Here is an 18015-nt window from a genome sequence, read left to right as displayed (position 1 = left end):
AATATTATACTGGCCCTATATACTGTAATATACATCCCCAATGTCGCTGGCCGTACTTGCTATTCGTCACAGCAGGAGCGTATGAGACATCACCTAGTAGTTTTATAACACGCTGGATATAAAGTTATGCTAATTATAAGATTGCTGATTATTAGCATGATTGGGCTACCCCATGGCGACAACATGCAATGATTTTGACCTTGGCAAATCCTGAAAACATAGGCTTAGTTATGATTTATCTCCGTTTGTGCAGCAGTGTAGGAGAATTGCTGTGTAAAGAAAACCCATACAATTATCGAAACACGATAAGGCATATTAATGAATTGACGGGAACTAGCCGGGACTATTAGCAATAACTAATTCAGTTCAGAGATTTTCTGAAACTTACCTCGTTTTTCGATGACATGATTCGATGACGCAGCGATGGCTAAATCGTATCGACTTATATATACAATAATAAATATTATCTGAAGACGTCGGAAAATAAACCTAAAAAATCCAGCCATTATTTTAAAATAAGCATTTTCTGGGAGTGTGCGAGACAGCAGACCCTATTCCGATCCTGCATGCGCCAGCGGTAAACGGCGTGTGACTTGTAACTCTGAACACACATGGTCTTTACAAAACCATCGCGGTTTGATTTATCTATCTGTCTAAGGTGTCACGTATGATTTACATTGCCAAGTTTTTTTTTGTTGTACTAGGGTTTCTGGTTATGATTGCAAACGCGTGTACCACCTGAAGCGTTTAATTCTTATGTACACGTATTTAGATTACTCTTCTACATAGCGGTACAGGAAGGAGTCATCGCAAATTTACAATAGCTTACCCTATTACCTTGTCCTACAAGTGATTACCAAATAGGCATATCATGTTTTTAATTTAAAGCACTTACTTTCATAGAGCAGCAGAAGCCATATATATCCCAGTGTTAATAAAATCCGAAAATCCAGTTGAAAAAAATCCATTGCTCGTAATAGCATCACGCGCACGCGCGCACGTAATCAAGATTTTCAACTTAAAATTTATAAAAATTTTCGAAACACGAACGTTGCGAAGTCGAAGAAAACAGACGAAACATAATCTAGATAGAGTTGTTGATACCCGAGAGTTCTACTTTGATGCATTCGTGTAAGAATCCTCGTTCATTTAAACACCAATCCAGCGAGTGTCTCCTTATAACGTACTAAATGAGTTTTCTGATTGGACGCAGCGTATAGCGTCTTGCGTGGCTGCGCAATTATTACACTATTATGACTACGTAGTTGCCTCTACTGAGCCTGCAGCTGGGCGTGTGCATTTTTTTACAGCTTGAGTTGTCAATCATAAATAATAATAGTTTCTGTAGAGGAATCTGTCACTGTTTGGATATTGTTGCCTGGATTTCCCTACTGGGGCATTACATGAATACTTCGGCCGTGTCCGTTAGCGAGCAAATATTTGCTAATTACCGGCTATCGGGATAATATCACAAATAGGCTACCGTACGATTCACATCATCTTCGACATAATAAAGAAAATATTCATTGCGTCATTCAGGTCTGCAATTCCCTAATGTTGACTGCATTTTATATTTAACCTGTTGATGACTAGATTTTAATCTCATTAATTTTTAACAATTAAAGTTTAGGCATAAAATACGCATTCTAAGTCAGGTTAGGCGATTTTGCTTTATCTTGCTTGTTTTTTTTTTTAAACAGAAATACTCCATTTCAGTTTTTAGCGGCAATAGTATTCTTAATTTGATGTCAATACCAAGACTTTATAGAATACAATACACATCATCAATAACGTAACGGAGATAAGTAATCGATACAAAATAATAATAATAATAATAATAATAATAATAATAATAATAATAATAATAATAATAATAATATAATAATAATAATAATAATAATAATATGTCGTTCTTATATAGCGCTTCATGACTTTATAAGGTCTCTAAGCGCTTAACATTACGGTATGGTAATAAGAATTAATTATGTAAGAGGCGCATTACATGCCTTTCCGGGAAACACTTTATGTTTTCTTTAAAATTATAATTCGTCTGAGTGCAGACATTATTTATGTTTTTTCTAGCCCTAATGCCATAAAAAAAAGACATTGTAAGTGTGTCGAAAACTAGTTTTGTTTCACGCATGTGCAAATTATTCTTAAATCAGTTTTTTTCAAAAAACAAAAAGCAGTCGCCTGAATAGCAGATGACATTGGTTTCTCTCACAGAATTATCTTATTATACAATTTATATAGGCCTAGGCTGTCAATAGGCCTAATAGCATTACCACAAAACAGTAGAGTGTATCTTTTACTTGTCGGTCTATCGTGATTTACTTAAAGGTTTTACATCGGAGATCCTATTTTGTCGTTTCAAATGCTTAACATGAGCAGGGGCGGATCCAGAGCTGTCCAAAAGAGGGGGAAAAGTGGGCCGATCGAGATAATACTACCCCAGGGGGTCCGGGGGGAATACCCCCGCGAAAATGTTTGTGTTCTAGACGCCCGAAAATAACCTCTGAGGCGTTTTGGGCGATCATTTTTTTCATCTCTTTCTTTTTTTTTTTCTTTTTTTAACCTTCCAAAAAGGAGGGGGGAACCGCCCTGATGAGGGCGTATCATGCTGACTATCGAGAACTAGCACCGCTCTATGCATGTGCAAAAAGAGTGTATTATCAGCTTCTAATTAGATTTCTCAACGAAACGGTTTTATGGAAACCCGTCTCTGAGTGATACAGCGACTTAAAGGCTTTATGGGTTATCAATAAAGAATTAATTGAAAAAGTTTAATGAAATGTAAATGTTAAGACGTTAAGGTGCCATTTGATGCGACAATAAAATACAGTTGTTGAAGCTATTCGAGAGGGCGTTTATACGACAGCAGGCTAATTACAGATCATAGAACTCAATACAAGGCCGTTGCATTACATCATGTTAGGGCTTAAAATGAAAAGAAGCAAAATGCGCAAGTAGATCCATGTCACGTATAGAGAAAGATAATATTTATGTTCATATTTTGTTGAGATATACATGTGTTATGCCATCTATTGTTTCATAGCAAACACATGATTAAATGCCATAAAAATTGTATTTCCAATACATAACATAACATAACATAACTTTATTTGAAATCTACACTTTCGAAACATAACTTTATTTGAAATCTACACATTCGAATCGGTCGCACGCGTCATGCGGTGGTGCGTTCACATAAATAAAATATACAGTGATACTTAAAATCAATTAATCTTAAGCTAAGCATTTAAAAACCATTCAAAATAAGTTAATACATCAATAGGATGTGTTCAGGTCTAATGGACCTTTCTGGACTGCCACCAACCTTACCAACTGACCAATCAGGATGTTTTAATCAATAGCCAGAGATACGCGCATGTCCCACTCACAAGGATACGTAAGTTTACGCTGAAGTTTAAGTTCCCACAGCTAGCAACAATATTCAGGGCGGAGCGAAAGGTTTTTATTACATTTCATCATATTATTAAGGCAGTCTATAATACAGAATAACACAAAAGTCGGCTAGGCTATGTACTAAGTAAGGGTGAAACTTCTATTGGGCTAAGACACCCAAAACTAGCAATGTAATGACTTGAGTGAACTCACATGACGAACACTTCTTTAATAAATGAAATATCAATTCCTGACCCAAAATGTTTGACAGCCCGGCGCTGCTACAAACTTGAAATTTAAATAGTCCGAAATAGTGAAGTAAATGACTACTCAAAATCAAAATATAGTAATGTTACAGGCTATGTTATTGTTTGATATTCTACACTCTACTGTGAAAGGGCCCCTCGCTCGACCACTTTCGTTACACCCATAATCGATTACTAAAATGTGGGACCGCAACATTTTCTCGCCCTCGGGTTCCGTGACTCGTCGTTACGCCATCAGGTTTGACCCCTAAATAACAAATATAGTGTTATGGTCGTGGCAAGGAGGTAGACAATTATAATATCCAACTTTATGGCTTAATCATTCGGACATTATATCCGCCGCTTATAAGTTTTTGAAACGTTTAATCCTAACGATATTGTAGCCAAATGCCGATTCGTGTGTTGATACGGAGGATGGATCTAATGCCATCGGGCTTTAAAAAAAAATTAAAAAAAATAAAAACAGGTCGGAGGCAAATGTTTAGGTTGCCTCTGAATACTCTCAAATTCTCCTAAACCATCTGTTGTCATGGGCCTAGGAATAATCAACAAATATATTTTAGGCAGTGCCTATAACATACATGGGATGATGGATCGATTCAATTAATACATACAATTTGAAATATGAGGATTATAGTAATTTTTGAAAGTCGTTTAACAGATAAACAGTTTTTCACAAGACAAATTAATGGAAAATATTAATGACAGCACGTTTCTGAGTAGTTGTTTGTTGGAATGCTTTCTATTTGGCAATGACAGCCGAAGGAACGCCCTGGGCACTTTCCGCAAGATATTTACGTAGTAGATCATTCATCTCAACGCATTTCAAACCGGGAAGCACTCGTTAATCTCGCGTGAAGAACAACAAATGTCCCTCTTGACAGCTTTCTGCTTGCCGTATTGCATATCATATAGTTAAATGCGCGATTTGTATGTATAGGAAACTATTATCAAATTATCATCGGTTAATAACACTTTACTGTACTTTCAAAGAAATCCAGAGGCAAAATTTGAACACCAAAACTATTAGGCCTACTCAAAGGCCTACTAGAACTTGTTCTTAGCAATGGCATGTTCACAAATTGGAAAAATTGTACTAAGTTTTAAATCTTAGAGGGGACGGATGTCAACTTGCTGACGATATGTTTGGATTAGGCTATCATTTTTCAGTCCTGAATAGGCATAGTTATTCTAGATGGCTACAGTGAATACATTTATTTATTTTTCTTATAACACAAATTTGTAGGAGCGGTTTGGCGCAGCGGTTGCGTTTCTGATTTTAACCTTGAGGTCGCTGTTTATTTCGATTTCTATGCACTAGACTACACAATATAGCTGTACGTGCACTGTTTATCTCAATGTGCGCACGTAGCGTGGGTAAGCCTACTGTACCCAGCAAAATCAAAATTTCATTATACAGTATATATCGTGTCTGTTCGAATAAACGCCCCATTGGAGAGGGGTTTTTTGAACAAGGATTCTTTAATAATAAATTTCAGATAAAAGCGGTCCTAAATTATTGAATACAGGTCAAATAATATCATGTACTCAAATGAGGCATGCGTGATGTCGGCTTATTTATTTCAATAATGTAGGTCAAACGTTGGAATACTGTAACTATTTTCGATTGAATATGGAGACATTCGCAACCATTAGTACGGTAGGTTTTGGAATATAAACATACCATACATTGTACATGCTTACATAACTTTGCCAAGTACCGTAGTAATTATCGTTCATAAAATTTTACTGAAATTGGAATTTGTTTTCAAGTACCTCTTCATATTCAAATGGTAAACTAATTATCGAATTATGAAAACCCCCTCGGACTAACTGCGAACGTTGGAGCGTAACTGTGACGGCAACGGAGGCACTTTAATGTCATTAAATATCGTGTGTTCACGTTAGAAATCTGTCGGAAATGAGGCCTAGATTATTTCAGGTAATGTCACGAATTGTGAATCATATTCGTAGATCGCCACGGCGGCAGACGAGAAGTGAACACGAAAATATATTAGTTTTTTCTGATAGTTAAGCGCCGTCATGGTTTAAATTACTATGCACGAGGGAATATTAATTCCCCAGTGTCAAAAGCCGTCACGCGAATTCGAAACGTTTTCAGTTCGCTGGAGTGTTTTCCAATATTGCTGGCGTACGTATCGGAGATGTTCGCCTTTAGCGTGAAACATCCCAGGAAACACTCAAAGATGAACCATTCCTTTCTTGTTTGCCATATTAAAAAGAATTTTAATATTAATCTTGTTGATTCAATGTTATTTATCAAAATGGTAATTAAAATATAATTGCCTGTTTTCTATTTATATATATATATATAAATATATACATATGTATATACATAATTATACATATTTCATCAACGAAAGTTCCTTATCAACTATCCTTATATAGTTGTATGAAAAAAAGAGGTCTCTGGTGGGAATCCGAACCGCAATCTCGGCGAGCGTCTTACCGTTTAGATCACAGAGGCCCGTACGAAATCATTACGGATCTAAGACAACACTAGTCTCTTCATTCATACAACTTAAGGGCTCACACATAGTGGAGCCAATTTTTAATCTACATAATAGCTTAGGTAGTAGCTGGTAAATCATAGCAAATCATTTTGAATATATAATTGAAGCATACGTGGATTGTATATATATATATATATAGCAATTTGTGTTACTTATGGTTATAATCTGTATATTACGCCTGAGTGGTGCTCTTTATTATGATGGCTATCTTGAATAGAAGCCCTGTGCTTCTTTTTCTAGGACCCTTTGAATACACTTCATTTCAAGATTTGCTAATTTTCGATATGGGCTTCTCGAGATTACTTTTGCAAACTAAAGACGGGGCTTCTTTTGAAAATGAATGCTGTTAACATATAATAAAAATAAAACTTTTGATATAATTTATTACCATAAGAAAACAAATAATAGGCGAGCGTCTTACCGTTTAGATCACAGAGGCCCGTACGAAATCATTACGGATCTAAGACCACACTAGTCTCTTCATTCATACAACTTAAGGGTTCACACATAGTGGAACCAATTTTTAATCTACATAATAGCTTATTAAATGCATGTTAGTTTTAACCTAGCACAGCTTAAGGTATTTTCTCTATTAAATTGCTACTACAAATTGAATGCGTACACGAAATCCTGATGACCAAACTCAGTTCATTTTGATTTCAATTGTGTGAGAATTATTTTAACCATGCTACAATAAAATATTGAATCTGACACGCTATCATAATCATAACATCAGTCGGGACACAAGCACCCTCTTGAAAATAAGCCCATACTATCTTGATTGCAAGCCCATGGTCTTTTTGAGAGGGGCTTCTATTTAAGACAACTTTTGCAACTAAAGAAGTGGGGAGGGGGCTTCATTTTGAAATGATCTGCTTCTCGAAATAAAGTCCATTGGGCTTCTATACAAGGTTTTACGGTACTATATGTCACAGATACCATATATAGCTTTAGGGGATCCAGTAAATGAACATAATGTAAACTCATACAGTTAACGTTTACTTTTATTGAAACTTGACGTGATATGAATAAAATGCCATCACGTGACATGTACAATTACATATCATTGCTTCATCTGTACACACTTGCTATATATAAAATATTAATGTTATATGTCCCCTGATAAGAATTGTCAAAAATTGCTTGTGTTATATAAAATATCATGTTTACAATAATATATAAGGTGTTATTGATTCAACATGTTAACAGTAACAGTGCAGTATTTTAAGACCTTAATTCTAGAATTGGAAAAAAAAAAACCTGTATGGTTAATACATACTTCAATTGAAATTTGATAATGTGAATCAATGCAGTAACTTTATTGCTATAACACGTAATTAGAATATATTATAAGTATGCTACTCATATTTCATAAATTAAAATGAATCAAACATTAAATTATAACATTTAAAGTAATCAATAACAAATTAACTTACTGTAATGATCTAATAACTGGTCTTTTGAAACGTGCCGCACCAAACATGAATTCTCACCTAAACATGACTTTTGAATAAGCCCCACAGTGCAGAGGTATACTGCCTTACACTGTATGCATTTAGCTAATTGTTCAATTGTTGAACATAACCACAAAATAATTAATTCCCCACATGAACAGTGTCCCAAAGGTAATGTTGTGACTCCAAATATTCTGAGAAAAAGAGACACGTGTTCACCAGTTTTGGGTCTCAAACAGAAAGGTGTCAAAACGAAGGATATTATTTACTAATCAATTTAAAGATTATTGCAGTCTGCATATCAACATAATGCATATCAACATAAAATTATTTGTTTTGATCTGAATTGCATTGAAATTCATCCTTATTCAATTCCTTTAAATGAGATTCCTTTAAATGAGGAACTTATTGTCTTAATTAAATTTTGAGTTTAATATATTTGACCACAGACATATATCTTTAATTGTATAAATTATCAATGTATATAACTGAAATTATGAGATGTAAAATTGCTTCATAATGAGTTTATATATTATGCCTATATTCATTAGATTTATAGGCAGTGTTTTTTTTTTCAATTGAATAAATGCTGGGTAGCAAGCTTAAGTTTAAATAAATATATGAGATATTTATAACTGAGATCTACATAAAGCCACAGATAATAATCAATTGTGCATACAGAATAGTCTGTAGGCTGTTTGTAAAACTCATATAAACAGAATGAACAGCTACTCAAATAAAGGTTATCCACAATGAAATTCCAGACACAGGTAGAGGATACAGTCCAAGATTTCATTCACAAAGATTCCTGCAAAAACAATATGAAAGAAACATAACAATTCTGAGGATAATGAAATTGTTGTAGTAGTAGCAGCAACAGCAGCAGTAGCACTAACACTAGCAGAATTGTAGCAGTAGTTGTACAAGTAGCAGCAGTAGTACCAGAAGCCTAAAGCATCAGAAGTAGCAGTAGTAGAGGTGATGCTAGTAGCAGTTTTAGTAGTAGTAGTAGTAGTTGTAGTAGTAGTAGTGGTAGTAGTAGTAGTAGTAGTAGTTGTAGTAGTAGTAGTAGTAGTAGTAGTGGTAGTAGTAGTAGTAGTAGTAGTAGTAGTAGTAGTAGTAGTAGTAGCAAGTAGTACCAGGAGTAGCAGCCTAAAGCAGCAAAAGTACTAGTAAAAGTGATGCTGGTGGCAGTGGGAGTTTTAGTAGTAGTAGTAGTAGCAGCAGCAGTAATATTATTAGCAGTAGTATCAGGAGTAGCAGCATCAGCAGCCTAAAGCTGCAGCAGTAGTAGTAGAGGTGATGCTGGAGGCAGTGGCAGTGTCTGTTTTTTAGAAGTAGTAGCAGGAGTAGAATTAAAAGTAGTAGCAGAAGTAGCAGTAGTAGTAGAGGTGATGCTGGTGGCAGTGTTGGTTTTAGTAGTAGTAGTAGCAGTAGTAATAGTAGTACCAGGAGCAGCAGCATCAGCTGGCTTCCATAAAATTGCTAAACGTCGCTACAGCATTTTCCCTGCAATCTTTGAGCTTTCCCTGACGCAATCGGGAATGCTCCGATTCAACTGACCAATCAGCGTCGCCAAAAGTCGGTGATAGCGTGTAGCGATTTTATGGAAACTAAGCTTTAAACAGCAGCAGTAAAATCAACATTCATAATAGAAATGACTAACTTACTTGTCCATATAGAAAAATATATAGCCATTCTTTTGCCTCAGCTCCTGCACTTTTTTTGCAGTGGTGCGCAAGACCTCTGAGTCATCGTAGCTATACCAGCTAGCCTTCTTGTGGTCACATACATCACTGACATAGTGTCCAATGGCAGAGGTACTGCCTATATGACTCACAATGCTTAGCAGCTTGTAGGAGTGTGGCATCTGTCCATCCTATCAATCAATTAATCAATCAATCAATCAGTCAATGAGAATGTGATTACAAAGGTGAAATATGTATCGAAAGACACCTCTTTATAATTAATAGGTTTATATTTTTATGCGGATTTATCAAAGTGAAATTCAGCTGTGGATTGGTCGTTGAAGCCTTGTCCAGATGTCTATCAAATTTTATTTGACAAAAAACTGTTGCATGTCCATAGTCATGATGTGCCTATATATGGTCATGGTATGATGTCATCATGACCATATTTAGGCATGTCACATGTTTTTGTCACATGAAATTTGATAGTCTGGACAGAGCTTAAGATGCTTGCCTTCTGATTCTAGGGATCTGGGTTCAAATCCTGTAATAAAACACCAGGATATTTCTTCTCGCATCTAAATCCACTTCTCAAACTTCATGCTGAGCAAGTATATTTACAGATACAATAGATACTTTCCCCAATAGAGAGACGCTTACACAAATCTATCCGAGTTGTCATGATGTTTACATTGTCCAAAATGCAGAAAAGGTTAAATAGAGATTCCCGCTGCATTATTACTTGATGGTAGAGATGAGGAATTGTCATTACTTAATGAGAGATTCCCCTATAATTAAACAAGAATCTTCATTCTTGCTTTCATTATGCAATTTTCTTGTTAATTATTATTGTATGATTTCTTAGGGAAATACATGTAATTAAATTGCATCTCCAATTGAAATTCTTACATTGTCACATAATAGCTCAACATGTATTCATCTATGATTGTTTAGAATGAAAACATCCTGAGCTATCACTCTTGTGACTTAATCTGACTATGTAACCTACATCGATATTCTAAGAAAGTAGTACAGGTCTCCCTCCAATTAAAGACCACTTTTGACACCGGGGTTTCTATGGTCTTTAGCAACTTTGTTAATTTGGGACCACAGAAAGGTGGTCTTTAATTGGAGGTGGTCTTAAATTGGAGGGGTCTTTAATTAGAACAATACCTGTATACATTATTAAAGCCAACTCCACTTACCTCATAATTTCTCTCTAGTTCTTCTTCCTCTTCTTTTGTATATTCCACATCTTTTGTATTCTCTGCACCTACATGATGATGATGCTTGACCATATTATTTTTACTGGCTTTTTCTTCAAATTCTAAAAATTGAATGAAAAAAATGCACATTAGTAAATAATGCACAAAAATAAATAAATATAATTATACATATCAGGCTTATCAACCCAAAACCAATGTGCTGTCGTTAAATTTTAAACTGGGTAATTAGCATAAGAATGTGGCAGTAATGTAGACAAGCTGTAATACTTTTACTCATGACTGGCATTAGTAAGTTGATTCCAGTAATAATAATAATAATAGTGTAGTTTTATATAGCGCACAAATCCATCTAATGTAAGATGCTCAGGGCGCTTGAAATGTGGACTAGGAACTCGATCAATGACTTTCTTCGCTCCTAAGGGTCCCTTCGTGTCTGTGCTACCCGGTAACCCGGTACCAGCAACTCTCGTCGTCCACCACAGGGGCTGTCTGTTCCAATACACCAGGGTATCCCCCTACTCGTCTCTAAGGATGTACTGGGTTCTTTATAGTACACACGAGCCATTGTATACACTGGGCCTACGGTTTATAGTCCTTATCCGAGAAGACTTGTTCTACCACCAGAACAATAGGCGAGCGTGCCATTCGATCCAGCGCCGATATTATGGCTATAGCTTGACCTATCATTTTTAAGCTTATAATGTGGAGAATAATAATATATTAAAAACTCAATTTTCTTGTTTTGGTCACTGATGTTAGTTTTGGCATGGCAAGCCCCATATTTGTAATATTTAGCATTCGATAAAATACATAATGTGGTAACTTAGGGTTTACTTTTGTTCAAAGTATACAAAGAATTTAAAATTGTACAAATACAAATTTCAAAACTTTCAGGTGCAATGCCTCAGTTGATATTATTTACAGCACCAAGAGAGTTTATGCGTTCTATTCCTATGTGGATACCTTTCAATCTTCTTCACTAGTGATTTACAGTGTGCAGAGTATAGGGGCTGGATTTATCAAAATAGAAATCAGCTTAAATTCGTCTTGAGTCCAATTGCTTAAAATTAAGAAGTTGACTGTACGTTGACTGTACACATGTGCTTTCTTAGATGATTTTAAAGCTCAGATTTTGCTAAGATGGTTTTATAAATCAGCTTGGGATATTTGCCTAGGGACATCTTAACATTTTTGAATTAAGGCATTTGCCAAGCTGAGATTCATAAATCCCTGGCCAGAGCTGTAATAGTTTTACTCATAACTTTGGCATTAGTAAGTCGATTCCAGTAATGACCTATCATTTTGAAGCTCATAATTTGGAGTTTTGGCATGGGAAACCCTATATTTGTAATATTTAGCATTCAATAAAATATGTAATGTGGTATTTTAGGATTTAGTTCTTATGCAAATACAAAGAATTTAAAATTGTACAAATACAAATTTCAAAACTTTCTAGTGGTCTCAGTTGATATTTAAATATCAACATTATCCACATTTCAGTTCTAATGCAATTTGAGAATGCATCAAACCGCAGCTATCAGTTCTACGGTCTAATGGTTTAGTACCAAGAGAGTTTATGGGTTCAATTCCCACCTGAATATATTTCAATTTTCTTCATTAGCAATTTAAATAATTTATTGATTACACAGTTCATTAATTACAATAAACTTGGGAAAACTACATGTATCACTATTTAAATAATGAATTTGAAATATCAGTACAAGTATTGTAGTATAGTGGTTAAGACGATAGCTTTTCAATCCATGGTCTTGAGTTTTTTTTTCTCATCTAAACAATGTGCATGATTTAATACCTTGCAGGCTCAGCTCCAAAGCTCTTTCTATGGCCAAGGCTTCATCTTCTTCATTTAAAGGAGTATCATCTGGTAAAACAAAATATAACATATTACATGCAATATAACTTAAATTTATTTGAAGCACATATCCAATTTAGAAGTGCTCAATGTAGAGACGGAGTGTGAAAGCTTGTGGTCATGTAAATTATTCCATGAAATGCCTGAAACTAGCCAGGGAAAATAAGCAGAAGAAATAAACATGAAACTTATGGTGAAAAGAAATGAAAAAAAAAAAAGAAAGGCGAATAAAAATAAACGAACACCGCTTTGTTTACCAACAGTTTCAAGCCGTCAATAAGGGAGAGAGTGTATTCTGTGAGGTTTACTTGTAACAGCTATTTCCAACAGATACACATTGGTCAAAATATCCTATGATAGGTAAACTTACTTTTGTAATTATGCTGTGTCTGACCGTGGGGTGAAGTTGTTCTTTTTTCTTGACTAGGTCGGTGCTCCATTTCCTCTGTCCTGACATCAGCATTATCCGTACAAGTTCCATTTGGACTGGTATCTTTTCCATCCGGTAACAAAGGCTCAACTCCTTCCATTGATACTCCGCTGTCATTTGCAACAGTGCCGGTTGGTATAGATTTCCTCCCTAAGCTATTGTCCAAATTCAGACCTATTCCACTATCCCTGTTTCTTTGCTCACTAGAACCGTCAAAGTACAACTGCTTCCTAGTCGTTTCGACTGGGTTACTTTCTTTGCATTTGTCAAATGCAGACTTTGGGGTTGTTAACTGAGGTGTGAATGTCGTTTCATGTTTGCTTAACTCTAACACCATGGCAAGCTGGTCTTCTTCGGTCATCTCGCCTTTTGAGGGCATCATTTTACGAGCACTTTCCTGTCGGCTCATTTCAATTGCAAATGCCAATTGTTCCTCCTCACTCATCTCTTCAAGAGGCTTGGTTTCAGCACTAATTTCTTTACCCTGAATAACAATACAAATAATAATAATAATAATGATAGTGATAATAATAATAATAATAACAATAATCATAATATGAAATGTTTGCCCTACCTGACATGTTATATGTACTAAATTCTTAGTACATTCCCAAATACTTTTTAAAAGAATCTTGCAAGTTATTTGGCGTGTTGTATGTACTAAATGCTTAGTACATTCCCAAATACTTTTTAAAAGAATCTTGCAAGTGATTCGGGTGCATTCTATGAAACTTAACATACCTTGTCATCTTTATCGCTGTCTATCGTTAGGTCTACCACTGGTAAATCTGCATCAGTATCAATCAATTTCTTGCGCTTGAACGCAAATCCATTTGGAGTGTCCACCGAGCTGGCAAAAAGAAAATATTTTTTTGTTTAATTTATTCAGTGCAAAAACAGGAACAAGTTGGGTGAGTCTACATGTTTTATATATATATATATCCTTCTCAATAAAGAAAAATCATAAACTTTATACTTTAGAAGGAGATGACTTTGTTCAACATAAATGCTTTTGCTGCTGTTGCTTTTGTTTAAAGAAATAATATATTGTGTACCTGTTACTTTCATAACTTAGCCTCTTCCGGGCTGGTCGTCCTGATTCTTCTGCTGGTCCAGGACTCATCATTTCTGGCTTCCTGAAGTTAATCATTTGTAACAAGACATCTTTGTTACATCATCAATACAACAAAAGCTAAACAACTTGTGAAAAAAATTATATATCTATATGACGATATTGAAACAGAAAACACAAAGCAGCAGCAACAACAAAAATAAGAATAAAAATTAATATTTTGATCATTTTGTTTAGTGCTGGTATAAACCAGGTTACTCCAATGTAAAATTCTTTAAAGTTATCTATTACATAACATTCAAGAAGGGTGGTCCAACAGTGAAGCACCCTCATGCTAATCATTCGGGATTCTCAAAGTTTCCTTATAACGCTTAGTAAGCAAAGTTTGTTTTTGTTTTTTCTTGGCTTTTCATATTTTAGGTTTTAAAGTGTCGTTAACATGGGGAGACGTTTCCAGGAACATAAGTTCACGTCCAACAGAGTTCACTCACGGTGCCAAGTCCACACCTGTCCAAAATACCTATTTTTATATTGCACACAGTGGTTGCCAGAACAGACTCATGAACAGGTTCAGGGAAGGACCTCGAAGTGATTATCTAAAAATAACTACCATATGTTTGTTTGTATTTCACTAAAGTTGATTGAAATGGTTCCCATGGTGGCGCCGTTTATGTCTTGTCATACAGGATGGAACTTTGAAAAAAAGGCCCGGCAGTCAACGTGTTCATTCTCTGCCCCCACTACTGATACTTACATGGAGACTTTGTTGCGCTGGCAGGTGAATGGCTTGGCTGGTTCACTATGTTCAGTGCAGTGCCTGGCTAGAGTCATGTAACTTGGAATAACGATACTTTGGCAAACTTTGTGAGCTGAATTCACATCAAAACTGTAGCGTTTCAGTTGAAGAATTAATACCCTACGATAAAAACAAAAAATAAAGTCTTTTAACGTCATTTTGACTTTCTTTAACAAGACAAGCTAATTATTTGTTTATCTATAATTATCATTATTAATCCTAGTAGTATGTATTTATGGTACTGTATGTAGGAATTTTCTGTGAACCACAAATGCATACTTATTTTAAGCACATAAAGTTGTATTTAAATATGTTAATAAAACTAAATAAAACTAAAGCAGCTTGTTTAATTTTTAATCATTAATTATATAACTATTATGAACTATATTGTTTTGGCCTTTATAACATAAATATAAGTTATCACTACCACCATTTCATTATGAAATTGCTAATACCTTGGAAGTTTGGTGAATGAATGTGTGACAGTAGACTCCTTGCAGCCACACTCTTCACATGTATATTCTAATGACTCCAACTGAAAAAACTGGTCTAAAGCTGTCTGGATGGAGGCTCTTGAAACAGAATTCCTGGAGAGAAAATTCAAGCAGGAAACAAGTTTATTTAGATAATGTCTTTCTGATTTTCTTTTTTTATATACCGTATTAATTCGAATAATCACCCCAAAGTAAAATTTTGAGGGGGTGTTTATTTGAGGAAGGCGTTTAATCGAAAGGAAACGTTTATTATTTTTGGTGCAAAATTCCCCATAATTTCACTTAAGTAATTACCATCAAAAAGTGTAACTGCATGATCATAAAGACTACAGCAATTGATTCCAACATTGAACGCACAGCTTGTTTTGCTGCATGATTGCTTTCAACTCCGGCTAGCGCAATAGATTTGGGATCGCCCACTCTTAACATGGGTTGTATTTTTAATGAGTTGACATTTCCTACCGTAAATTTAATCTCATAATGACACCAGGAAATATATTTTGTTTTTATTTTCATAATTATGAAACAACTCCCTGAGTTTGAGATTTTGAATGAATGTAGTACAAGTCATCCCCTACTTTTACTTAATGTACGGTACAATCGTAACCTATAAAAGACCATTGGCTAATTTCAGCCTAGGCTAGGCTTAGGCAAGCCAGAGTTGTCTAGGCCTAGGCTAGAGGTTTGCCTACCGTAGGCATAAAATAAAAAAAAGGAATCCCTTCTCAAACCTGTGCTTTTAACTAATAGGTCTAGGTACCTAAGGCTAATTAAATATTAAATTTCAATGCATGTACAGAAAAAGATTGTGATCTACAATCCCACGGTAGAAATGGATTATACCAACTATGATGCCTCGGCATAGCTTCAGAAATCACCGTTTTAAAATCGCAAATTCAGTTATATAGTACATACATTGGAGTTTATACATCGATAATAAGTATCACAAATATGTACACTTACTATGAATATAACTTATGCAAAATCAGACAAAAAAGACACAAAATCACAAACTATCTGGTCAGTGGTAGATATTTTGGACAGAACACCTGAGAAACAACATCGTTCGAGCACTGTGTAGACTATAGGATTCCCAAAGATTCCATCGTGATTAGACCGTTCAACAAAAAAGGGTGTGCAGGTCAGAACTATTGTTAAATTTAACCAATTTTTAGATTTTTCTAAAGCCAATGATGATAATTTATACAAATTAAATGATTGATTACATGCGGTGCAAGAGCCCTTGGAAGCGAAAATTATGCTCCAAAATACTGCAAAAGTCAGGTATTCACATTGAAAAACACTCATGTATTTTAGTCTCTGCCGATTGCCCAGAACACTTACTGGACTTGGAATTAGTATAAACATATAAGTGTTAAACTAATGAACACTTTGGAAGCCTATATAACTTTATGGGATAGCTATTATGATTTTCAGAGTCAAAAACAGCTAATATTCATCATTATTCACGTTATCCATTGAGTGTGTTGTGTTTTGGTCTCCCAAAAATAATTGTATTGTGTTGACTGGTAATGCTTCCTTTAGTTTTGTTAGTCACTTAAGGGGTGTTTTCGATGAAGAAATGAACGCTCTGAAGGGGTATTTATTCAAGGGAGGGTCTATTATGGCATTTGTTCAAATAAGTATATTATATTCAATTTTTATTAAAGTATATCAAATGTATACTTTATAATATACATAATGCATCTCATATTTTCTTTTTCTTATATGATTTCCAGCTTGCATTTATCACAATGATGTTTTGAATTTGACAACTAAAAATACATTGTTTTTATTTTTTCACTGAATAATGAATATTGAAAATAAACAAACAAACCGTGCAGGCCTTATGTAATGCTTTGCATCCACTTATCTAGGATTTGCATACATGCTTAATTAAAGAGCGTGATAAAAATGTTATTTCTTATTATAATAATTACATTTTATTGTTATTTTCTTCTTTTTCTCTATCATTTAAATGAAACAATACTAAGCTGTAATAGACAAAATATCCATTATACAAATTACATGAAAAATTATTCATCCGAAAAGTTAAACCAACCTTCTTTTTGGAATGTCCAACGACAGATCATGACAGATTTCCGATTTAGTAACGACTTCTTTGCACTTGTTACATCGTATCGTGTGAAGGACGGTGAATTCAAAATTGCGAGATATTGCACAGGGATACTTGGCTGGCGTACTCTGATCATTGGCAGCATCTAGAGCGAGTCGTTTGGTATTTTCTACATCTTTTAAGGAGGTAGCATTCTTGTTCAGTTTTAGGACATCTTCCTTGAGTTGGTCGAGACACTGTCCTAAGAATTCATGGGCATCCTATGCAAGTACAAGTACACAAGAGCTAAATAATTAATTAGTAAAATATGTTTTCTTTCCATTACATTCTTGTTTATTTTATTATTTTCCCACAAAATACAAATTAATGAAAACCCCCTTAACACTGGACTGGATTTCTTTGGTGCAATACACACGAAGGATACCCCACAAAAGTCCTGGGACTTACTTCCAGTGGGGTCATTCTGGTGGTGAATTAGGCAATACACAGGGAGACAATCCCTTACTTATTTTAAAAGTTTACTGCGTTCTTTAACGTACACAAGTGACAAATGGCTTAAACGTCTCATTCGAAAGATACAAGATGAAGAATGGTATGCAGCCACAATAATTTCTTAAAAAAAAAATTTATATATCATCACCAACATGTTATATATATATATATATATATATATATATATATATATATATACATATATATA

The 18015-nt window shown here is 34.8% G+C and overlaps 2 protein-coding genes across 3 annotated transcripts in view; both read right to left on the bottom strand.

The window, feature by feature from the left end:
- The window catches only part of LOC117104662, a 26492-nt gene extending 25269 nt beyond the window's left edge, over window positions 1-1223 (bottom strand). Inside the window, exon 1 of one of the 2 annotated variants that reach the window (XR_004444799.1) lies at window positions 896-1223. Coding sequence is in view for 1 of the 2 variants with exons in the window: in XM_033245542.1 (XP_033101433.1) it covers window positions 389-506 (118 nt within the window). In the remaining variant the exon portion in view is untranslated. Of the gene's footprint in view, window positions 1-388; window positions 605-895 lie in introns of those variants that run through there. The other variant, XM_033245542.1, reaches the window with a different exon arrangement.
- A 5968-nt stretch (window positions 1224-7191) lies between these two features.
- LOC117104652 (ubiquitin carboxyl-terminal hydrolase 37-like) overlaps window positions 7192-18015 on the bottom strand; it is a gene marked incomplete in the record, with an annotated part of 20051 nt that continues 9227 nt past the window's right edge. Inside the window, 10 exon segments of the mRNA XM_033245530.1 lie at window positions 7192-8467; window positions 9330-9538; window positions 10553-10674; window positions 12387-12455; window positions 12817-13360; window positions 13618-13726; window positions 13932-14012; window positions 14703-14864; window positions 15200-15331; window positions 17301-17575. Coding sequence (XP_033101421.1) covers window positions 8452-8467; window positions 9330-9538; window positions 10553-10674; window positions 12387-12455; window positions 12817-13360; window positions 13618-13726; window positions 13932-14012; window positions 14703-14864; window positions 15200-15331; window positions 17301-17575 — 1719 coding nt within the window.

The sequence above is a fragment of the Anneissia japonica genome, unplaced genomic scaffold, assembly GCF_011630105.1.
Source record: "Anneissia japonica isolate Jap-2015-1 unplaced genomic scaffold, ASM1163010v1 scaffold287712_len2945570_cov188, whole genome shotgun sequence".
Classification (NCBI taxonomy): Eukaryota; Metazoa; Echinodermata; class Crinoidea; order Comatulida; family Comatulidae; genus Anneissia; species Anneissia japonica.
Note: the sequence above shows the minus strand (reverse complement) of the source record. Positions and strands in the feature narration are given on the sequence as shown.